This window comes from Leucopleurus acutus, assembly GCF_964270905.1.
Source record: "Leucopleurus acutus genome assembly, chromosome: 9".
In the NCBI taxonomy this organism is placed as follows: domain Eukaryota; kingdom Metazoa; phylum Chordata; class Mammalia; order Artiodactyla; family Delphinidae; genus Leucopleurus; species Leucopleurus acutus.
In genome coordinates this window covers 97,884,021-97,910,119 of record NC_139144.1, presented here as the reverse complement: position 1 = coordinate 97,910,119, position 26,099 = coordinate 97,884,021, and the positions used below count along the sequence as shown (strand labels likewise).

The following is a 26,099-nucleotide window of genomic DNA, read 5'->3' as shown; positions in this document are numbered from 1 at the left end:
AATGCTGGAGAGGGTGTGGAGAAGAGGGAACCCTCTTGCACTGTTGGTGGGAATGTAAACTGATACAGCCACTCTGTAGAGTAGTAAGGAGATTCCTTAAAAAACTAAGAACAGAATTACCATATGATCCAGCAATTTAGTTTTTTGCAACAGCAATCATATCTCTTAAGGAGAAAAATCCACCGAACCAAGTTGTACCCTGCTTCACATTGTCCGCTTTTTCTGCAATACTCTGCGGAAGGCAGCCTTCACTTGAGCATTCCTTAAACTGTAGACAAGGGGGTTCAGCAATGGGTTGAAGACAGTGTAAAACAGGAAAAGGATCTTCAGCTGCTCCTCTCATTGACTATTGTCGGCGACCATATAAACCATCATGGCGATGCCAAAGTAGAACCCAACCACACCGAGGTGGGAGGAGCAGGTGGAAAAGGCTTTCTTGTGGTCCTCCTTTGACTGGATCTTCAGGATGGCCCAGAGGATGCGCACGTAGGAGACCAGCATCAGGGAAACAGGCACAGTTAAGATAAACACACCATCAGCAAAGAGGAATATTTCGTTGATCCAGGTTTCACCACAGGCCAATTTGAGGACAAAGCGAATTTCATAGAAGTGGTTCAACTCCTGGGGCCCACAGAAGAAGTAAGAGAATTACTTGTACTAGAGCCAGGGAAAATCCACATGCCCAGGAAGTGATGGCTAGGACCATGCACAATCTCCAGTTCATGATGACAGTGTACTGCAGGGGGTGGCAGACTGCCACGGACTTGTCATAGGACATCACCACCAAAATCAGGCACTCTATAGAACCAAACTCAAAATGAGAAGCGTCTGCATAGTGCATGAGAAACAGGAGATAGTATTTTTGTGTTTCAGTAGGTTTTCCAGCAAACTGGGCAAATTGCTGGAAGCATAGGATATGTCAATGATGGCCAGATGAGAAAGGAAGTAGTACATGGGGGAGTGCAGTCTGGGGTCTAGGGAAATGAGTCCCAAGATCATGCCATTTGCCAGCAGGTTGAAGGCATATAACAGGGAGAAGATACCAAAGAGGAGCAATTCCATCTCTTCACTGAGCTGGAATTCTACCAGCATGAATTCTGTATTTGTTACCCTCCATTCCTAATGACAGTCTGAAAAGGACTGAAGTGTGATGGAAAGGTCAGAGCTAGATAGCAATGAAAACCAGAGTTACCTACCTGAAGTGAATTCAGAGGAAGCTTGTATACTTGTCCCTACTTCACTTAGTTTTTTTCTCCAAAGTTTACCTTTTGCTTTCTTACTTGTTATTGTGAAGCAATTCAAGTTTTCATATAATTATCAGGAATTATAAATAATACTAGTATATAGTTTACCAAATTGTTTTTTTTCATGTTTGCCTTATCATTTATTTTCTCTGTATGCACATAGTATCAATTTTCTATAGACCACATAAGATTATATTGAAACCATATTCACATACTGACAATTTATTCCTAAACTCTTTTGATTTATTTCTCAATAACAAGTAAATTCACTGATCTATTCTCAGTATAATTACCAGAATCTGGAGACATAATAGTAACATAATTCACTATTCTAAATACAGCATTTTCTGCCCATATAGTCTAAAGTTCAAATCCAGTATCACTTATCATACTCTGTAATCTTAAATAGTTAGCTTTTCTTGCCTTGACTCTGATATTTGTGAAGAGTATGAGCTCTTGTGGTTTTTTTGTTTTTTTGTTTTTTTTTTTTTTTGCGGTACGCGGGCCTCTCACTGCTGTGGCCTCTCCCTCTGCGGAGCACAGGCTCCGGACGCGCAGGCTCAGCGGCCATGGCTCACGGGCCCAGTCGCTCCGCGGCACGTGGGATCCTCCCGGATCGGGGCACGAACCCGCGTCCCCTGCATCGACAGGCGGACTCTCAACCACTGCGCCACCAGAGAAGCCCCTGAGCTCTTCTCTTGTTTTGTATAATATCTCTCAATTGCGGTTTTCCATTGACTGTCCGTGTTTTAGTCCAGATTAAAAACTTTTGGTAGAAAAATAAAAGTATCTTTCTTAATGCCTTCAGTTAATACACAGATAATGTTAATTTGGCCCAGTATTGGTGATGTTCATGTGGATTACTTGGTTAAGGTGGTGTCTCCAAGTTATTTCCATTATAAAGTTATTAATCCATGATTTTTAAGTACTTTCTTCCTTCTGGCTTAACAAACTATCCTCTACTCATCTTATGATTTCCTACTTCAGATTGGAATCAGTTATTTCATTAAAAATTGTCTCCTTTTTTTTTAAAGAATCATATTTTCAAAGCAATATCTGCTTTTATTGGATGTTAAATAATTAATTTTTATCACGATTGTTGCCAAAATTTGATATCCTCATTTAATAGGGAAATATATAATTTGGGACAGTATATAAATTGTTAAGGGGATAATGTATTCTTAATTTTATTTGTTTAATCCTGATACATCTTTACTGACTTCTTTTGGAGAAGCAAATATATTTCACTAAATTAACAAGACTGTTAAAATGATCTCAATATTATCAACATTATTATTAACAAGATGATGACATTGTACTGGAGGCGATGGCAGATTGCCACATACCTGTCGTAGGACATCACCACCAAAGTCAGGAACTTTATAGAAGCAAAAGTCTATACATTTATCTTTACCATTTTTGTTTTTCTTTGTATTCAGAAAATTACAGACTCTTGGACATTTTATACTTAGAGCTTAAAGTTTCAATAATCTGGTTCTCTGTGTGAATAAACTCATATCTACCTATGTGACATGAGATTTTGACATCAAGTTTTCTAAATCTCTTAGAAAAAGATGAAATTTGATAAAATGCTAAAGAAATAATACATATATTAAACAGATAGCTAAAGGCTATCATTGTTAATAATTTATATATACCACTTTCCATTATTCACTGTACATTTTTCATATATATAATTAAAATTATATGAACAGTATTATCTATTTCTTTCATTTAGAACAACATCATATATATTTTCCATGTCAAATATTTCTCTGCAACATAGTCTAAACATTCACACACTATTTTGTCACACATGAACATTTTATTTAATGTATTACCTTGTTGTGTGCAACATAATGCTACAGTGTCTAAATTTCATACTTTTTGGGGGTATATTTTAGTGTTTTTTATACTAAATTCCAGGACATGGAAGTTCTAGGTCAAATCTATTCCTTCCTTCCTTCCTTCTTCCTTCCCTTTCCTTCCTTCCTTTCTTCCCTTCCTTCCTTCTTCCTTCCCTTTCCTTCTTTCCTTTCTTCCCTTCCTTCCTCCCTCCCTCCCTTTTTTCTTTCCATGTTCCCTTCCATGTTTCCTTTCATTCTTCCTTTCTACTCACCTACCTATCTTTCTGTCTACCCCTCTATTTTAAAACAGCCTAAGTAAAATTTCTCGTTTCCAACAGAAAATTTCTTCTTTACATTAAAATAATAGCAGCTCAGGAAACAAAGGTGTGAATGATCAGTACATGCTCTTCTCCACTGGGGTAGTCCGGCAACTGAGCTTGGGAACTTTAAGTTATTCCTCCAACTCTAGTCAGTGTAATTGACACTCATTTTATCCTAGTTTGTGGTAGGACAAATATTTCTATCAAAACAGAAATCCTAAGCCTAATAATTATCCATATTAGATGGTAGCCTAGGAAAGTCTCAGTAAGATATAACTATATTGCAAAACTCTTACACTGTTTCAGCAAAGAAAAGAGTTTACTATAACTGTTACCAGAATTCTGTTTTCCAATATAAGAGGTTACTCTATCAACATATTTATCTATTAGGTAATATACGGTTGTTTTGTTCTTTTGGCCATGTCAGAGCTTTATCCAGAAGAAATGTCTGCATATTAAGACTCCAGCCAAATTATTCTCAAACAATAGAGTTGGGCTAATATGAATGACCATCACTCAACCCCACTGGGGAAGTGATGTCGAGAAAGCTGTTGAGGAATAGGATACCCCTGTCACATCTCAGCAGGCAGAAGCTCCAGGAGCTGGGGTGGGGGTAGTCATTACTGTAATACATTTAGTAATATAATTACAATAATATACAGTTATTAAATACATATATACACATATATAATGTATGCAATTTTTATACACACAAGAACTAATAAAATATGCCCTATTAGATATTCCGAAAAAATACTTCTCAGTCAATTGTAAATTACAGATATGTACATCATTTAACACCCATTTATGATAAAAACCCTGCAGAAAGTAGCCATAGAGGGAACTTTCCTCAGCATTATAAAGGCCATATATGAAAAACCCACAGCCAACATCATCCTCAATGGTGAAAAACTGAAACCATTTCCACTAAGATCAGGAACAAGACAAGGTAGTCCATTCTCACCACTATTATTCTACATAGTTTTGGAAGTTTTAGCCACAACAATCAGAGAAGAAAAAGAAATAAAAGGAATCTAAATTGGAAAAGAAGAAGTAAAGCTGTCACTGTTTGCAGATGACATGATACTATACATAGAGAATCCTAAAGATGCTACCAGAAAACTAGTTGAGCTAATCAATGAATTTGGTAAAGTAGCAGGATACAAAATTAATGCACAGAAATCTCTTGCATTCCTATACACTAATGATGAAAAATCTGAAAGTGAAATTAGGAAAACACTCCCATTTACCATTGCAACAAAAAGAATAAAACATCTTGGAATAAACCTAGCGAGGGAGAGAAAAGACCTGAATGCAGAAAATTATATAACACTGATGAAAGAAATTAAAGATACCATGTTCTTAGATTGGAAGAATCAACACTGTGAAAATGACTATACTACCCAAAGCAATCTACAGATTCAATGCAACCCCTATAAAACTGCCAATGGCATTTTTCACAGAACTGGAACCAAAAATTTCACAATTTGTATGGAAACACAAAAGACCCTGAATAGCCAAAGCAATCTTGAGAAAGAAAAACGGAGCTGGAGGAATCAGGCTCCCTGACTTCAGACTATACTACAAAGCTACAGTAATCAAGACAGTATGGTACTGGCATAAAAACAGAAATATACATCAATGGAACAGGATAGAAAGCCCAGAGATAAACCCACGCACATATGGTCACCTTATCTTTGATAGAGGAGGCAAAAGTATACAGTGGAGAAAGACAGCCTCTTCAATAAGTGGTGCTGGGAAAACTGGACAGCTACATGTAAAAGAATGAAATTATAACACTCCCTAACATCATACACAAAAATAAACTCAAAATGGATTAAAGACCTAAATGTAAGGCCAGACACCATCAAACTCTTAGAGGAAAACATAGGCAGAACACTCTGACATAAATCACAGCAAGATCCTTTTTGACCCACCTCCTAGAAAAATGGAAATAAAAACAAAAATTTAAATAATGGGACCTAATGAAACTTAAAAGCTTTTGCACAGCAAAGGAAAATATAAACAAGACGAAAAGACAACCCTCAGAATGGGACAAAGTATTTGCAAATGAAGCAACTGACAAAAGATTAACCTCCAGAACATACAAGCAACTCATACAGCTCAGTATCAGAAAAAACAAACAACTAAATCCAAAAATGGGCAGAAGACCTAAATAGACATTTCTCCAAAAAAGATATACTGATTGCCAACAAACACGTGAAAGGATGCTCAACATCATTAATCATTAGAGAAATGCAAATTAAAAGTACAATGAGATATCATCTCACACTGGTCAGAATGGCCATCATCAAAAAAGTCTACAAACAATAAGTGCTGGAGAGGGTGTGGAGAAAAGGGAACCCTCTTGCACTGTTGGTGGGAATGCAAATTGATACAGTCACTATGGGGAACAGTATGGAGGTTCCTCAAAAAACTACAAATAGAACTACCATATGACCCAGCAATCCCACTACTGGGCATATGTCCTGAGAAAACCATAATTCAAAAAGAGTCATGTACCACAATGTTCACTGCAGCTCTATTTACAATAGCCAGGACATGGAATTAACCTAAGTGTCCATCAACAGGTGAAGGCATAAAGAAGATGTGGCAAATATATACAATGCAGTATTCCTCAGTCATAAAAAGAAACGAAATTGAGTTATTTGAAGTGAGGTGGATGGACCTAGAGTCTGTCATACAGAGTGAAGTAAGTTAGAAAGAGAAAAACAAATACCGTATGCTAACACATATATATGGGATCTAAAAAACAAACAAACAAAAATGGTCATGAAGAACCTAGGGGCAAGATGGGAATAAAGATGAAGACCTAGTAGAGAATGGACTTGAGGATATGGGGAGGGGGAAGGGTAAGCTGGCACAAAGTGAGAGAGTGGCATGGACTTATATACGCTACCAAATGTAAAATAGCTAGCTAGTGGGAAGCAGCCACATAGCACAGGGAGATCAACTCGGTGCTTTCTGACCACCTAGAGGGGTGGGATAGGGAGGGTGGGAGGGAGGGAGACTCAAGCGGGAAGAGATATTGGGATATACGTATATGTATAACTTATTCAGTTTGTTATGAAGCAGAAACTAACACACCATTGTAAAGCAATTATACTCCAATAAAGATGTTAAAAAAAAGGAGATGATGCAGTGAAAGATTATATTTAAGAATATACCTAGATCTCAACATATATAGACAACATATATAGACAAGACAAATTCTTTTTTTAGATGTTTTGTTATAATTTATTCTATCCATTTTTCATCCAGTTGTACTGAGTTATAATTGGCATATAACATTTTATATGTTTAAGGTATACAGCATAATAATTTGACTTGCATACATCGTGAAATGATTACTACAATAAGTTTACTGAGCATCCATAATTTCATATAGATACAGAATAAAAGAAAAAAATTATTTTTCCTTGTGAGAACTTTGGGATTTCTCTCTTTCAGATATAACATACAGCAGTGTAAATTATATTCATCATGTTGTACATTACATCCTTAGATTTATTTATCTTATAACTGAAAGTTTATACCTTTGGACTAGCTTCATCCAATTCCTCCTCCCTCGCCTCTGCCTCTAGTCCTACAAATCGGATCTCTTTTTCTATGTGTTTGGTGTTTTGTTTGTTTTTTAATTGAAGTATAATTGACTTGCAACACTATGTTAGTTCTAGGTGCTCAATAGAGGGAGAAATTCTTAAAATTTTCGTTTACAAGCAAGAATGATAGATTGAGATGTTAAATATAAACATGATAAAATTTCCATAGAAAGATAATCAAGGATAGTATAGAGTTAGTATTAGAAGAGGTTTCACCAGAAATGTTCCAGAACTGAAGAAAGACTGAACTTAGTCTCCAACTGATAAAATGTATTATGCAAGAGTACAATAAAGATAGTGCATCCATGCGACTTCCCTGGTGGTCCAGTGGTTAAGAATCTGCTTTCCAATACAGGAGACACGGGTTCAGTCCCTGGTCAGGGAACTAAGATCCCACATGCCACGGGGCAACTAAGCCTGCATGCAACAACTACTGAGTCCGTGAGCTTTGGAGCTTACGTGCCACAACTAGAGAGAAGCCTGTGCACTGCAATGAAGAGCCTGCTCACCGCAACAAACATCCCACCTGTCGCAACTAAGACCTGACACAGTCAAAGAAAGAAAAAAAAAGATAATGCATCCATAAGAACTTCTGATAACTGAAGATAAAATGAATCTTTAGATCAAAAATTTGAGATTATGATAGATAAAAAATAAATTCTCAATAAATATAAATTAACAATTAAATGTTTGGCTGTTGTTTTCCTCTTTACAAAAAACAGTTTCCTAGGGCTGCCATAACAAATTACAGTCTTAATTTTTGTTTCATAAATTTTGTAATATTTAATAAAAGCTATAATTTCATTTGCCCCTTTAAATGTTTTGTTGCATTATTTTATATTAATTGTTTCAAGATCAAAAATAAATTTAAAAAGTCACCAAAGGTAAAAGAAAAGTATCTATATAGGAACAACCATTTCACTGACAGACTTCTGATCAGCAGCACAAGATCTGAAGACAATGAGGTACTATCTTTAATGTAACAAGAGGCAGAGAAGCTCTCAGTCAAGGATTTTATAATTGTAAGATTTCTCTTGAATAAATTAGAACAAAGTAAGAGATTTTCATATGTAAATTATAAGAGTTTAGAGCCTATAGCTCTTTAGTATACTAATAAAGATTATTCCCCAATAAGGACAGAAGTGAATTCAGAATTAATCAAATACCTACAAAAACTATTGAACAGGGCTTCCCTGGTGGCGCAATGATTGAGAGTCCGCCTGCCGATGCAGGGGATGCGGGTTCGTGCCCCGGTCCGGGAACATCCCACATGCCATGGAGTGGCTGGGCCGGTGAGCCATGGCCACTGAGCCTGCACGTCTGGAGCCTGTGCTCCGCAGAGGGAGAGGTCACAACAGTGAGAGGCCCGCATACCACAAAAAACAAACAAACAAAAAAACTATCGAACAATGTAATTAAATATCTTATATTTAATAACCTGAGGGCTATAAAATAATCATTATGACATTTAAAAAGGATAAAAGCAAAATTTGATAAAAATAAATGAAGTAAGAGGTATTTGGAAGAGTGTAAAATTCTTGAAGAGGCTTAAATACTGAATGATTTCAAATTTATTACAATATATTATTCATTTTGATATTAGCATTTGAAGAATAGCATCAATCAAAAACTGACATAGAATCTATGGTTTCCAAAATTACAGTGCAAATGAAACATTAAAGCATTATCAATCAAAACAAAGAAGGTAGATGGCAAAAAACAGAAAAAGGGGAGCAAAAAAAATGGACTGATATTCAGAAAACACAAAATGTCTATTTATATCCATTACTGTATTAAATGTAAATGAATTATATTTATCTATCAAAAGATAGAGAGGATCATATCATATTAAAAACAGAAAATCCATTTATGAACACTTTGCAACAGTCACACCTAAACATAAATGCACGCAGACATACACATACACACCCAAAACCAGAAAGACTGATGATAAAATAATGAAAAAGCAAGTTTCGTGTCCACAGTGACTGGTAGTAGCAATATTGATATCAGACTGAAGCACAGGTGGACATATATAAGATACCACAAAGTCATAATAAAATGCACAACCTGCTGAAAGATGAAAATTCACTGTCTATTCCCTAAAAACAATTTAGCAAATTTTATACAGAAAGAAACTTTTATTAAAATCTAAACAATCAAAAACATTATTATTAATAGTAAAATATACAAAGCTTTCCCTTTGAGTTACGAAATGATTTCAACATGCTCCATTAAAAGCACTTCCCTTAATGTTGACTCAAGAACTAGCTGGCAATATGATAAAAAGAAGAAATAGAAGTGCTAAAATTTAAAACAGAAAATAAAATAGAATTATTGACAACACACATGTGTATGTGGAAAATAAAATCTTTATAGATGACCTATTATTACAAATAAGCAAATATCCAAAAATCAGGGTTCAAGGATGATGTACAAAATGGGGGGACTTACATAACTTGTTTATGGAATGAGCATCTTGTAAAGATGGCAAATCTCTCCAAATTGTTCTATTGGTTCAATAAAATCAAAATCAGAATCCAAGGTTTTTTCATGTGTAGAAATTGAGAATCTTATTACAAATTTCATGTGAAATTACAAAAGATCAAGAAGAGTGAAGGCAATTTTGAAGAATGAAGTAAAAGGACTTACTCTATGGCATGTTGAGACCTACAAGGTTACAGTGCCTTTATACAGTCAATGTTGTATTGGGACAAGGATAAATAAACAGACCCATGAAATAGCACGGTTAACTCAGAAATTCAGAAATGTGTACACATTAACATGCGCACGTACACACACACACACACACACACACACATACTTGAACCAAGACAAAGGCACTGGTGTTTTTAATGAATAATGCTAGATCAATTGGCTATCTATGTGGATAAAAACTAAAACATGACTTCTGCCAGCATACCACAAAAAACAGGTAAGTTTTAGACCTATTTATAAAAGATAAAAACAAGTTTTGTAGAACATTAATTAATGGCTAATAATGAAAACCTCAGAGGGAGCAAAAATTTTTGAACAGAATTAAAACAGTATTAAAGAAAAGATTCATAAAATTAAGAATCAAACTCCTGTTTATTTAGAAGCATCATTAAGAGAGTAAGAATGTAATCCACAGAATGGAAGGAAATACTTAAAACACGTATAACCAATACAGCACTCATATTCAGAATATTTAAAGAATTCCTGCAAATTGTTAATGAAAAGAGAGATAATCCAAATTAAAGTGGGAAAAATACTTGAACAAACATTTCATGTGAAAGGTCATCCAAATGACCCGTGAGCACACTAAAAGTTTAAGAGGTACTAAACTCTCTAGGTCACCAAAGAGATGGCGATTAAAATACAAAACAATGATAGTAAAAATTCAAAAGTTTGAAACTACAAGGACTTGGCAAGGCTACGGAGCAGGGATACATCACTGTTGACAATGTAATTTAGTGTACCCATTTGGGAAACTCTGGAAAAATTGACTGTTTTTAACATAGGCATAACAATGACTCATGGATTCTACTTTCAGATATGCCCCAAATAAGTGCCTATATATATATATGTTACACACACATATAAATTTATATGAAGATTGTATGTGTGTGTACCACACAAATATTTATTGCAGAGGCTCCTATAATTAGTTTTAGAAGTGTCTGATTTAATTGATTTATTCCTAGAAAAATTAATGGCTTTGGAAAACTACTTGACAAGAATAATCTGGTCTATTTCTCTATATAAAATTTTTCTCTAGAAATAAAAAAATGAGAGTCATAGGCACATTCCCAAAACTATGTGATCAACACTGAAATCCATAAAAAGTTCTCTGATTTCAATATCTATGAATATATATTAACTGTTTAGTTTGTGCTTGTAATTTGAATGAAATGGTATAAATGAGAAATTTGAAAATTTACAACAAAGTTTTTTTGGTGGTAGAATAACCAGCCTTCTACAAATATCTTTAATATTTTTAAATGTACAAATTATCATGTCAAGATTCTGCCCATGCATAAATTGCCTATGTTTCTGAATATCTTTTCCCATCATAAATTAAATAAATATAAATATTGGTTCAAGTTTAAGGTATATCTTGATTAGGGTTCCTCCAAAAGCCAACCCTGGTAGAATTATTCAACTACAAGCAGTTTTTAGGAAGTAATCACTGGAAATACAAGTAGAGGAGTGGAAAAGGGGAACAACCAAGAAAAGACAGCCACTGAGGTCTGGATGATCAAGTAGTACAAAACTGTAGTAACTGAAGTTAGATCCTAATGGAAAAATCTTGGAGCCAGTGTAGAATATGTACCTCAGTGTTAACCCACCTGGAATGGAAGGGACCTGGAGTGTCTATATACCAACTAGTATCCATTATTGGGTGACGGCCGTGAGGCGGGTGAACCAAGTATTAGGGCTCTTTTTCCGTGTGTGATGGGCTCCTAAAGTGCCTCTTGTGGCCAGGGAACCTGCCCAGACAAAGAAATGCAGGTGGTGACATATGGAAGTCAGGCCAGTGTGCACTGAAGTGGGAAGGCAAGGTGTTAGGATGGAACACTCACAGCATCAGCTACAGAATCCCTGTCTGCACATCACCTCTGAAATCCAAAATCTGATTTGACATAATCAGGCAGAGGAATAGGTGTGGTTTTCTGGTTCTAAATTGAAGAGGATAATTGCCAAAAATTTTAATAAATATTTTCTAATGATTTTTAAAAGTACAGTAGCATAGACATTTATCCACAGTTAAGTAAAAAGAAAGTTTATTTTTATTTATTTATTTTTTTTGCCATACACGGGCCTCTCACTTCTGTGGCCCCTTCCATTGCGGAGCACAGGCTCCCAGCCGCTCCGCGGCACATGGGATCTTCCCGGACCGGGGCACGAACCCGTGTCCCCTGCATCGGCAGGCGGACTCTCAACCACTGCGCCACCAGGGAAGCCCCAGAAAGTTTAATTTTTAAATTTCAAAAGTTGGCTTTACTCATACTCAACGTGCAGACCTCCTTCATATTATCTATCTCGCACCTGAAGGAATTTTATAAAACTTCTCTATTTTGATACAATACAATCTAAGGGAAACTAACTAATATTAACTCTGTTACTCACCACAAATAATATGAGAAATACATTTAAGTGCACCAGTATATGTTGAGAATGCTATGCTGTGGCAAATTTACGTAAATGAATTAAAGTTTCTGGTGTGTTTATCACATGAAACGTGTTTAGCAGATTTTCAACAATCGAAAGGCACATTTAGGATGGAACATTGATTATATATTGTGTAGAAAGTCCACTTTCAGGGGCACTCACCAAGGAAAACAATCACCGTTCAAAGCCTGAAAACTGCAGAAAAGTCTAATTTTTAATCATTGCCATTGGGGTAGAACAATAGATAATCAGATACTGATTTCAAATATGAGCTCTAACTTTAAAAAAACAAATGAGCAAATACAGCATATTGCAGATACTGATTTACTAACTTCTTAGAGTGACATATCTCTGTGTTGTGTGTCAAGGAGAATAGACCAGAGGTTTTACTATTTAATGATGGTTTCTGAGGCTCTCAAGCAGATTGAGTCAGCCAGCTTAGTAAAATGATTGTAAGGCCCTCATCCTATCTCAGTGCATGTCTCTAACATACAAGTTTTAGATATTAATGTTACAGTTAATGTTAGCATAAACATCAAATGTTATTAGCATTAGAAGTCTCCGTGGTGGCTGCTGGTAATTGCCAGTTCTGGTCTGTCCTCCTGTCCTGAGTTGTCTGCTTAGGGACTTAGCAACTAAGTTTAATGTAGAATTGGCCTTCTATACAATTCAAAAGTTGACAGTTAAATCAAGTCTCCTGTAGCTTTTTCCCTTTCACCAATAGTACCCAGACAACATTGCCCAATTCTTTGGCTTCCACACTTGTGCTCTCAAATGCCTATCTTTCTTCATCGTGTCTCCACAGAGCTCCCAGTTATCTGATATTAGCATCTATTCTAGCTCTCAAAAGATTCTTTCTAACCTTTATTCTATAATTCAAGCATGTTAATATTATATGTTAAAAGAGTTCATTCATCACATTGTAGATTATATAAGAATATGCCTTACAGGAGATTCAATTAATATATTTAAATTTCTACTTAATTTTAATATATACTTAGAAATGTTTATTTAGTACGAAAAGGATAAGCAGCATTAATAAACATTACATGACGATTATCATAGGGCTGTATGATAATCATTTGTCTTAGAACTTTTCCCATCTTACCTGGTGTCTACAGAGACTAATCACTGCTTTCCCTGACTTGCTGCAGAAGTGAAGCCCTTTGGTCCAACACCTCATACTAGCTCAATGGACTCTGACAGCTTACAAGCTCAGGTCAGGGGTACCTAGAAGGCTTTTCCAGTAATTTGCTGTTAGCAAACCATCAATATTATACAGCAGAAGTCAGATTACTATGAACATGAAAACTCTGTTAGCCTCCTAAATAGTAACTTGAATCTTAAGTATTATAATGCAGAAATATGGATGGAAGTAAGTAAATGATTGCAGTTTAGAGGAAGGTAGTAGGAATCCTATGCCTCACTGTAACATTACAAACACTGACAGGGTTCTCTTGATTTTATTTTTGCATTTGGTAAAATTTAATTTAATTTTACTCCTTTAAATTTAACTCCTTCCACCCACTGTCTCAGCTAGTGAGTGAGAGTAACTGTGAACATGGAAGCAATCAGATGACAATTTGTACAATCCTAATTAACACACTGAATGAGTTACTGAAGTTGTGCATTTAGCTCTTTAATTTTTGCATTTGGTAAAATTTGGTAAATTAAAAAATTTCTCCCCACTGGGCAGCAAAGAAAGGAACTCCAGTGTTCTCACTTCCCTGGCAGGAGGACATTTCCAGGATGTAGTAGGAACAGATGGCCTCAGCAGAGGAAGAAATGAAAGACAGTGAAGGACAAATCACACGACATCTCCAGCTTCATCATTTGTAAGGAGAGGCAACAGCATGGCTTTTATGCCCCTTTTAGATTGATACCACAACTCAGGGACACTGAGTTTCACCAGCCCCTTCCTGTAAGTGTGACTGGGGAGGGGCCCTGACAAAGAGGAATAAGAAACCTATGTTTAGACAGCATGGGCATCAGATGTTACTCTGAGACCCCAGGCACAGTGCAAGAAAGGGGTCTCACAAAGGTGCCTTTTTCTTCTTCCTAAACCTGATGACTTCTGCCATCCTTCTGTCCTGCATTTCTGTAAATCATTAACCATTGTAAAAATAATTTGTACAAAGGGGGTTGTCCTATTTCTGGTATTTTTCTCAAATTGGGCTTGAACGTACAGGAAAACTCACAGAGATGGGGAATGGTTGGAGCTGAGTCACCTGCTTCCTGAAGCTAGTACAGTGGATTATGAATCCCAGATATCTTTTCTGCCTGATGGGGAGGACAGGACTCAGGGGGTTCTCAGGAGGTTGTAGATGTGAGGGCTTCATAGTCTGATCACCTAAAACCAACCCATTCCCCAGAGACATACCTGTGGAGACCAGGGAACAAATTACTAAGTGTCTTCTCATCATTCTCCATCTTTCCTACAAAGTAGTGCAAAACCGCAAAAGCTTCCCGTCCCCTCTTGGATCTCCAGCTATGTTATCCCTGAGTGTGTGTGTATCTGTGTGTGTGTGTGTGCATGCACACACGCATATGCACCTACTTATGGACAGAAGGAAGAACACAGGAAGAATGGCAAAGATGTCTGTATTCAAGAGGATCCTAGTATAAAAACTTTAGAGATAAGTCATTCTTTATTATGTCCCATAGTACAACTCCCAAGGATATGAAAGTATTATGTCCTTGATCTTGACATTGTTCCTGTATCTGTATCCTACTTTTGAAAAGCTTCATGATGTAATAAATACAATGCCCATGGAGCTAATTCAGGCAGCCCCTCAAAGGACTGTATCTTTTTCAGGGAGTGAACAATCTGTCGAAAAGTGCAATAATTATCAAAATTTTCCATTGCAAATATTAATCATCACTTGGAAACGCATGTAGACTGAATCCTATTGCCTAAATGCTTTCCTGCTTTAAGCTGCTCCTTCAGTATTTGTCCATTTCAAAAATGTATTTTCCCTAAATATATATCCCATATTTAGAGAGGCCACTGTGATCTCTGTGTTGTAAGCATAGTATTGTAAGCATTGAAACTAGTCGGTGGATGGCTTTGCCTGCATACAGAGAGCCACAGGACAACACAGACGTGACGATTCAGATAACTCACATTCATGAGCTTACACGTCACTTTAGGCCTTGATGCTCCCAGAAACCATACTATATTTCCCTAGTCTTCTCCCAAGTGATTTTTTTCTTATTTTCTCTTTCTTTAAACCTCCCATAACTCCCACCACCCATTGTCTCAGCTAGTGAGTGAGAGCAACTGAGAACATGGAAGCAATCAGATGACAATTTGTACAATCCTAATTAACACACTGAATGAGTTACTGAATTTGTGCATTTATCTCAACTTCTCTGCTCTTACTATTGTTATGAGGTCTTTCCCCCAGCCAATGCCAACCTACAACTCATGCTATGAATCCCACCCCTCTTGCCTACTCAAGAGTTTCTCTCCAGCAGTTTCTGTCTCTAAAGTTTCTGCTCCTATTTTGACTTGAACACGTTCAGTCAGAATCTGAAACTCTTTAAAGACACCAATCATCTATTTGCTAGATCCAATGATCAGTTCTGTCGTCATCCGACTTGACCTGCCGGCGGCATTTGACACAATTGCTCTCTCTCTTTGCAACATTTCTTCACTTCACTGTCATGATACTGTGCCCGCCGCCCCCCCCCCCCCGCCAGTGGTCTTTCTACCTTTATGGTTGGTCCTTCTCAGACTCCATTGCTGGATCTTCATGTCCCTCTTCGGATCTAGAAACACTGGTATTGGTCAGGGTTTATTCTTTGTTTCTGTTCACTTTCTACAGGACCTCATGAATCCCAGGGATTTCAACACATTTCATATGTCGATAACACAAAAATTAATATTGAAGCCAGGCCTCTTCCCAAAATGCAGTGGTCCAGAATAAATGTTTATCTTCTGCACATCAGAGTGAATCAGCAGGTCCTTTGACTTCCTGTCTCCTAGAGTAATTCCAATGCCCTAAAGCCACCTACAAGGAGCCAATTACAAGGTTTTCTCTCATGCATTACTCTCTCTTGTTGTTAAGAGACTGCCTGGTTTATAATAGATATGATTAGAAAATATATATATATATTTTTAAATGCACTTTTATATACTTAAACTTCTCTTTATTTTTTTCTTATCCTAGCTGTCTTTGGTGATTTTTGTCTGTTTACATATATTTTTATACTGTTAATTACACCTAAAAATACTAGTTGTATTCTCAGATGTTGATTACAAAATTTAGTCATGATTCCACAATTTGTGTTAGCATTTAAGAGTGTAGGATCTATGGTCTAGGTTCTAATCTTAACATCAAAATTTATACTGCAACTGCCATTTCCTTTCGATATGTCATAGGTTTATTTGGTCCTCCAACCCTGGCTACAGCTTCCAGAGGCTGTAAGGATGTTGGTTTTCACTGTGATTGCAGGGCTGTTTGTTTTCTAGGGAACCACAGGGCTGGGGTGTGGATGATGAGAACAGAGAAAGTTAAAACCCTGCAGACCTCACTGTTCTTAACTAGGTCAGCAGTTCTTCTTGGATGAACACTCATCAGATTTTTGCAAGCCTTTCATTTCCTGGGTTTTGAAAAAGATGATTTTGACAAATTTTGTCAGTGTGCTTTTGCAGAGAATTTTGGAGGGCTTTACTCATTTATTCCCACTGACTAGTGCTTTTTTTTTTTTTGAAGGAAACGTATATTTTTTGTCTATGCAGTGATAACATAAACTATTCTTTACACTATATAAACTTAGATTAATTTGAAGAACCTTTTCTAGACTTTCACATTACATACTCCTGCCTGAGAGCTAGGTTCTGTAGTCCTAATGACTTCTTTCATTTCAGGCCAAAATGTATTGCACTGTTCTATTGTCAATGTTTATGACACAAATTTGGGAAAGATTTAGCATACAGATGTCTTTTGCTCTTTTAAATCAATCTAATCATTAGCTTGGTTTGTGGTTTGAAGAATACATACATATACACACACACACACACACACACACACACACACACACACTCTTTGTCCACAAAATGGTATTTATTTCCCCATGGTTTTAATTAATTTTAAGGTAAAATTTGATTATGTGCTCCTTTTAATGGATCTCAAAGAACTGTAGGCTTGGGAAACTTAATAAGGAAATCTGATGTGACTGTGAGAGTTAAACTGTAAATATTTTTGTGCTTTTATTCAAAGGATGACCTTATTTTCTGGAAGATCTCATTATTAAGACTTACAATTAAGAGAAAGAAATTTGTTCCCAAACTTGAAAAAAATTTTCATGGTGGAGACTTTTCTAATAGCTTTTTAAATAATCTATTTGATAACTGATTTCCATATGGCATTACTTGGCACTCTTTTAACTGACATTTATTGATTATTTCTCATAACTCTGAACTAAAGTGTTAATTTTCTTGGGGATCCATATCAAAATACCTCAGACTCCATGCTTTCAATAAGAGGAACAGGGCTTCCCTGGTGGCGCAGTGGTTGAGAGTCCGCTTGCCAATGCAGGGAACGTTGGTTCGTGCCCTGGTCCGGGAGGATCCCACATGCCGCAGAGCGGCTGGGCCCGTGAGCCATGGCCACTGGGCCTGCACGTCCAGAGCCTGTGCTCCGCAACGGGAGAGGCCACAACAGTGAGAGGCCCGCGTACCGCAAAAAAAATAAAAATAAAAAAAATAAGAGAAATATATTTTTTTATTGTCCTAGTGGCTAGATGTCCAAGATCAAGGATTCAATGGGGTTGGTTTCTTCTGAAGACTCTCTTTGGCTTGCAGATGGTAATCTTTTCACTGTGACTTTACATGGTTTTGCTTCTGTGTATGTCTGCATCCTAGTCACCTCTTCTAAAAGGATACCAGTCATATCACATTGATGCCCCTGCTAAAGACCTCATTTTAACTTAATGACCTTTTAAATATGCAGTCTTAAGTACAGTCACATTGTGAAGTACTGATGGTTGAAACTTCAACATTTACATTTTCAGGGGACAGAATTTTCCCACAACACCTAATGATTTGTTGAGAATCAAGTTGTTAATGCAATCAGAAGTGAGTTTAGGCTTTGAATGAGCGTGTTTTACAAGTAGATGGGCAGGACAAGGCTGCAATACTTGTTTAAAAGGAAGTACAAATAAGCCTCACATTCACATAGACTTTCTTTCAGGAGGTATTTTTCAAACAGTGCTCAAGAAAATGGATGCCAAGCAGAGAGCTGAAATCTCCAACAGAGATTGGAGTTATGGGTCAATAAGAAAGCTGGGATTTTAGGGGATGAAATTATAGAGAGAAGATTATGTAGAAAAGGATTCCCCAAAATATGTGCCAGACGTTTTCTTAGGCATTGCTCAAGTCCTAACTTGCAAAAATGTAACTGAAATACATTTGTCTTAACAAATCTAAAACCAAGCTCTAAAAGGAGTAAAGTAATCTTCAACAAATTTAATTGCCTTTAAGGATAAAAAACAAAGTCTCATTAATCTTTATATGATAATAACATAGTCTATAGCCTTTGTAATTTACCATTCCAAATATAAAAAAGCAGGAAAAATTTATCAATTACCAAGAGATAAAAGAGCCAACAAAAGAGGTCTCAGATATACCAGACATTGAAGCTATAAGACTTCAAAATAACTGTCATTTATATCAGAGAAAATGGGAACAAAGATACACAACATTTAAAAAATAATATTTCAGTGAAGAATTAGAATCTACAGAAATAATCAGATATTCATTCTTAAGGAGTAAATAATAATATGTGAAATTAAGAAAACAATGTGTGGATTTAATAACAGACTAGACAGAGTCATGAGCAGGATCAATGAATTCAAATGGAGATAACAAAAAACATTCAAATCAAAGCATTAAAAGAAAAGTAATGAAAAAATGGAGCAGAGTCTGAAAAATATACGGGGATGTGGGTAAAAAAAGCTAACCATACTCAAGAGAAAAGCCAAATAAAATGGTAAAGGAGTGGTCAAGATGGTGGAGGAAGACCCAGAGCTCACCACCTCCCATGCCACACCAAAGTTGTAAGTATTTACAGAGCAACTGTTGATGAGAAAGATCAGAAGACCAGCAGCAAAGATCTTCTACAACAAAAGCTATAAACAAGGAACCACAATGAGATAAGTAGGAGGGGCTGGGACAAGGTAGAGTCAAGATTTAGACCACTGGGTGGGTGACCCACAAGTGGGAGGATAATTACAATTGCAGAATTTCTCCCTAAGAAGCAAGGGGTCTGAGCCCTACATCAAGCTGCTCTCCAGCCTGGGTTCCTGCACCAGGAAGACAAGCCTGGAATATTTGGCTTTGAAAGCCAGCAGGGCTAAATTTTGGGAGAGCTGGAGGTTTGTGGGAAATAGAGACTTGACTCTTAATGGGAACACGCAAAACCTCACAAGCTCTGTGACTCAGGGCAAAAGCAGTAATTTGAAAGGATCCTGGGTCAGACTCACATGCTAATCTTGGAGCAATTCCTGGAAAGGCAGGAGGCAAATGGAGCTGACCCTGGGGACATAGACACTAGCAGCAGCCATTTTGGGGAGCTTATTCTTTCACGAGGACACTGGTGCTGGCAAGCACCATGTTGGAATCCTCTCTCTAGCTTATTAGTTTTGGCACTGACCCTGCCTACCTGCCTGTGCCCACCATCCTTAGATGCCTCAGGGCCAAGCAGCAGGCCAGGCAGGGACACCGGGCCACTCATGAGCAGGCTGACTGCCTTACGACTCTCTGAGCCCACTGCCACCCTGGGACTCAGCCCTGTCCACCAGAGGGCCCAGGACCTGGTCCCACACCCCAACAACCTGGCATTAGCCCTAGAAACAGCCCCACCCACCAGTGTGCAGGCATCAACCCCAGGACCCCAGCCCCATCCACCAGCAGACCAATGACAGCTCTGAGACACGTTTAACCCCACAGCCAATCATGTTGGAGCTGGCCCTACTGATAAGCATGCTGACACTATATACAGGACTGTGGCTCCACAACCACCCACACTGGAACCTGTTTCTACCCACCAGTGGGCCAGCACTAGCTTAAGGATCCCTTGGTGCTTGGCAGCTAGCCACCTCCTGACCAGTCCTGCCTATCAGCAGTTGGTAGCCTCTGCACAAAGCAGGGTCTAGCTCCCAACCTACTGGGGGTCAGCCATGCCTACCAGATAACTTACAGTAGTCAGCCGGCCACAACAGAAGGACCCATGCAACCTACATAGGGGGCATCCCTAGAGCACATAGCTCTGATGATCAGAGGGGAGTGGGCTGCTGGGACATATAGGACATCTTCTAGAAAAGCCACATCTCCGATGTTGGAAACATAACCATCTACCAAATACACAGAAATAAAAACAGCAAATTAGGCAAAATGAGGTGACAGAGAAATAGATCCCAAACAAAGGTACAGGATAAAATGCCAGAAGAACTAAGTGAAGTGGAGGTAAGCAATCTACTCAATAAAAAGTTTAAGGTGATGATCATAAAGATATTCAAAGAACTTGATAAAAGATTAGATGAACAGAGTTAGAAGTTAAAAGCTCTCAACAAAAAGTTAAATATATAAAGAAAAAACAGAGAGATGAAGAAACAATACCTGAAAAAAAATATACTAGAAGGAAACAATAGTAGAGTACATGACACAGAGGAATGGATCAGCAAGCTGGAAGATAGAGCAGTGGAAATTACTGAAGTTGAACAGAAAAAAAGAAAAAGAATAAAAAGAATTGGGGACAGATTAAGAGACCTCTGGGACAACACCAAGTGTACTAACATTTACCTTATAGAGGTCCCAGAAGGAGAAGGGAGAAAGGGCAGAGAACATATTTGAAGATGTAATAGCTGAAAAACATCCCTAACCTGGGAAAGGAAATAGACATTCAAATCTAGGAAGCACAGAGGGTACCACACAGGATCAACCCAAAGAGGACCACATCAAAACTTGAAAAATGTAAGACACTGATGAGAGAAAGTGAAGATGACACAAACAGAGGGAAAGATATACTGTTTTTATGAATTGGAAGAATATTAATAAAATGTCCACACTAGACCAGACAATCTACAGATTTAATGCAATTCCTATCAAAATATCAATGGAAGTTTTCACAGACTAGGATAAATATTCCTAAAATTTGTATGGGAACACAAAACACCCCAAATAAATGAAACAATCTTAAGAAAGATGAACAAAGCTGGAGTTATCACACTCCCTGGCTTCAAACTATACTACAAAGCTACAATAATCAAAAGAGCATAGTACTGGCATAGAAAGAGACACATACATCAATGGAACAGAATAGAGAGCCCAGAAATAAACTCACACTTTATGGGAAATTAATCTACAACAGAGGATGCAAGAATATACAATGGGAAAAAGACCGTTTCTTCAGTAAATGGTGTTGGGAAAACTGAAGAGCTACATGCAAAAAATCAAACTGGACTACTCTCTCACATCATGTACAAAAATAATCATTTAAAATGGCTTACATAATTAAATGCAAGACCTGAAAACATAAAACTCCTAGAAGAGAACATGGGCAGAATACACTCTGACATAAATCACAGCAATAATTTTTTGGATCAACTTCCTAATACAAAGGAAATAAAAGCAAAATTAAACAAATGGACCTAATTAAACTTAAAAGCTTTTGCACAACAAAGGAAACCATGGACAAAATGAAAAAACAACCTACAGAATGGGAGAAAATATTTGCATATGCCATGACTGATATGGGTTAATATCCAAAATATATAAACAATTCATACAAGTCAACATGAATAAAACAAACAACCCCGGGCTTCCCTGGTGGCGCAGTGGTTGAGAGTCCGCCTGCTGATGCAGGGTACACGGGTTCGTGTCCCGGTCCAGGAAGATCCCACATGTCGCAGAGCGGCTGGGCCCATGAGCCATGGCCGCTGAGCCTGCGCGTCCGGAGCCTGTGCTCCCCAACGGGAGAGGCCACAACAGTGAGAGGCCCACGTACTGCCAAAAAACAAAAACAAAAACCCAATCAAGAAATGGGGAGAAGGCCTGAATAGACATTTTTTTCAAAGAAGACATACAGATGGCTAACAGGCTCATGAAAAGATGCTCGGCATTGCTAACTATTAGAGAAATGCAAATTTAAACCAAAATGAGGTACTTCCTCACACCAGTCAGAATGGCCATTATCAAAACGTCTACAAATAACAAATGATGGAGAGGATGTGGAGAAAAGGGAACATTTGTACACTGTTGGTAGGAATGTAAATTGGTACAGCCACCATAGAAAACTGTATGGAGTTTCCTCAGAAAACTAAAAACAAAGCTACCATGTGATCCAGCATTTCCAATCCTGGGTATATATCTGGGAAAAATGAAAACACTAATTCAAAAAGAAACATGTACCCCAATAGCAGCATTGTTTACAATAGCCAAAATATAGAAGCAACACAAGTGCCCAATGACAGACAAATGAAGAGAAGTTATGGTATACACACACACACACACACACACACACACAAAATGGAATATTACTCAGCCATAAAAAAGAATGAAATTCTGCCATCTGCAGTGTCGTGAATAGACCTAGAGAATATTATGCTTAGTTAAATAAGTTAGACAGAGAAAGACAAATACCATATGGTATCACTTACGTGGAATCTAAAAAACAATACAAACGAATGTATGTGCATAGCCAAAACAGACTCACTGATGTAGAACACAAACTAGTGGTTATCAATGAGGAGAGGAAAGAGGAAGGGGGCAAATTATGAATAGGGGATCAAGAGATACAAACTACTATATATAAAATAGATAGGCAACAAGGATATATTGCATGGCACAGGTAATTAGACCCATTTTCTTGTAATAACTTTTAATGGAATCTGTAAAAATATTCAGTCACTAAGCTCTACACCTGAAATTAATATTGCATTATAAATCAACTATACTTCAGTTAAAAAAAAAAACTTCTAGAAGAAAACATACACAGTACTCTCTTTAACAATGGTCTTAGTGATTTTTTTGGATGTGTCCCCTCAGTCAAGGGAAGCAAAGGCAAAAATAAACAAATGGGAATGCACCAAACTAAAAATCATTTGCACAGTGAAGGAAACTATCAACAAAATGAAAAGGCAATGTACTAAATGGGAGAAAATATTTTTCAAATGATATATCCAATGATGATGGGTTAATATTCAAAATATACAAAAAACTCGTACAACTGAACATCAAAAAATCACACAACCTGACTAAAAAGTAGGCAGAGGATCTGAATAGACTTTTTTCCAAAGAAGACATACAGACAGCCAACAGGCACATGAAAAGGTGGTCAACATCACTAACCATCAGAGAAATGCAAATCAAAACCACAATGAGAGATCATCTCAAATGTGTTAGCACGGCTATTATCAAAATGACAAGAAATAACAAGTGTTGGTGAGGATGTGGAGAAAAGGGAATGCTTGTGCGCTGTTGGTGGGAATGTAAATTTGTATATCCATTCTGGAAAACAATGGGGAGACTTCTCAAAAAATTGAAAATAGAACTACCAACCATAAACAAGACGAAAAGACAACCCTCAGAATGGGAGAAAATATTTGCAAATGAAGCAGCTGACAAAGGATTAATCTCCAAAATATATAAACAGTTCATGCAGCTCAATACCCAAAAAACAAACAACCCAATCCAAAAATGGGCAGAAGATCTAAATAGACATTTCTCCAAAGAAGATATACAGATTGCCAGCAAACCCATGAAAGGATGCTCAACATCACTGATCATTAGAGAAATGCAAATCAAAACTACAATGAGGTATCACCTCACACCAGTCAGAATGCCATCATCAAAACTCTACAAATAATAAATGCTGGAGAAGGTGTGGAGAACAGGGAACACTCTTGTAGACTGATACAGCCACTATGGAGAACAGTATGGAGGTTCCTCAAAAAACTAAAAATAGAACTACCATACGACCCAGCAATCCCACTACTGGGCACAAACCCTGAGAAACCCATAATTCAAAAGGAGTCATGTACCACAATGTTCATTGCAGCTCTATTTACAATAGCCAGGACATGGAAGCAACCTAAGTGTCCATCGACAGATGAATGGATAAAGAAGATGTGGCACATATATACAATGGAATATTACTCAGCCATAAAAAGAAATGAAATTGAGTTATTTGTAGTGAGGTGGATGGACCTAGAGACTGTCATACAGAGTGAAGTCAGAGAAAAATAAATACCGTATGCTAACACATATATATGGAATCTAAAAAAAAAAAAAAGTTCTGAAGAACCTAGGGGCAGGAATAAAGACGCAGACATAGAGAACGGACTTGAGGACATGGGGAGGGGGGAGGGTAAGCTGGGATGAAGTGAGAGAGTGGCATGGACATATATGCACTACCAAATGTAAAATAGATAGCTAGTGGGAAGCAGCCACATAGCACAGGGAGATCAGCTCGGTGCTTTGTGACCACCTAGAGGGGTGGGATAGGGAGGGTGGGAGGGAGACGCAAGAGGGAGGAGATATGGGGATATATGTATACGTATAGCTGACTCACTTTGTTATAAAGCAGAAACTAACACACCATTGTAAAGCAATTATACTCCAATAAAGATGTTAAAAAAAAATCGAACTACCAAGTGATCCAGCAATTCCACATCTGGATGTTTATCCAAAGAAAACACAAACACTGATTTGAAAAGACATGCACACCAACGTTCATAGCATCATTATTTACAATAGCCAAGATATGGACAAAACCTGAGTGCCTATCAAGAGATGAATGGATAGAGGCGATATACTATATATACACAATGGATATTACTCAGCCATAAGAAAGAATGAAACCTTGCCATTTTTGACAACATGGATGGAACTAGAGCTATTATGCTAAGTGAAATAAGTCAGAGAGAGAAGGACAAATATTGCATGTTCTCATTTATATGTGGAATTTTAAAAACAAAACGAATGAATAAACATAAAACAGAAACAGAGATATAGATACAGAGAAAAAACAGGCGGTTGCCAGAGGGGAAGGAGGGAGGGAAGAGGAAAGAAATAAGTGATGGAGGGGATTAAGAGGTACAAACTTCCAGTTGCAAAATAAATGGGTCATGATATGAAATGTACAGTGTGGGGAATCTAGTCATAACAATATAATATTTGTATAGTGATAAATTATAACTAGACTTAGGCCGGTGAACATGTTGAAATGTATAGAAATATCAAGTCTCTATGTTGTATAGCAGGAACTAACATAGTGTCATAGGTCAATTATACTTCAAAAACAACCAACCAACCAAACTCATAGAAAAAGAGATCAGGTTTGTCGTTACCGTATATGGGCTGGTGGGGACTGGGGGAATTGGGTGAAGGCAGTCAGAAGTTACAAACTTCCGGTTCTAGGATAAATAAGTACTAAGGATGTAATGTACAATATAATAAATATAATTAACATTGCTCTATAGTATGTATGAAAGTTGTTTAGAGAGTAAATTCTAGGAGTTCCCATCACAGGGAAAAATTTTTTTTCTGTTTCTTCGATTTTTTATCTCTATGAGATGATGGATGTTTACTAAACATATTGTGATAAAAAAATTCACTTTGTATGTAAGTCAAATCATTATGCTCTATATCACAGAGCTGTATGTCAATTATATCTCAATAAAACTAAAATTAAAAAACTATAATGGCACAAATGCAAACTTTGCGGGAATTATTTTGGAGTATTTCCCAGCATGATAAAAGTTATGATCCCATGAATGCAGACAACTCAGCAAATCAGAGGCAGGATAAGTGTAACCAAGACATCGTTTGGGGATATTAGAGTCACACTTCTGAAAACCAAAGAGAAGGTATTCTCAAATGTCAGAGAAAATAATTATGCCCATTAC

At 37.2% G+C, this 26,099-nt stretch overlaps 1 protein-coding gene across 1 annotated transcript in view; it reads right to left on the bottom strand.

Annotated features, from left to right (window-relative positions):
* Nucleotides 1-204: 204 nt before the first annotated feature.
* Nucleotides 205-26,099, bottom strand: part of LOC309966509 (olfactory receptor 2A2-like) — a gene marked incomplete at both ends in the record, with an annotated part of 29,159 nt that continues 3,264 nt past the window's right edge. Inside the window, 4 exon segments of the mRNA XM_082846612.1 lie at nt 205-339; nt 343-637; nt 639-811; nt 817-1,082. Coding sequence (XP_082702738.1) covers nt 205-339; nt 343-637; nt 639-811; nt 817-1,082 — 869 coding nt within the window.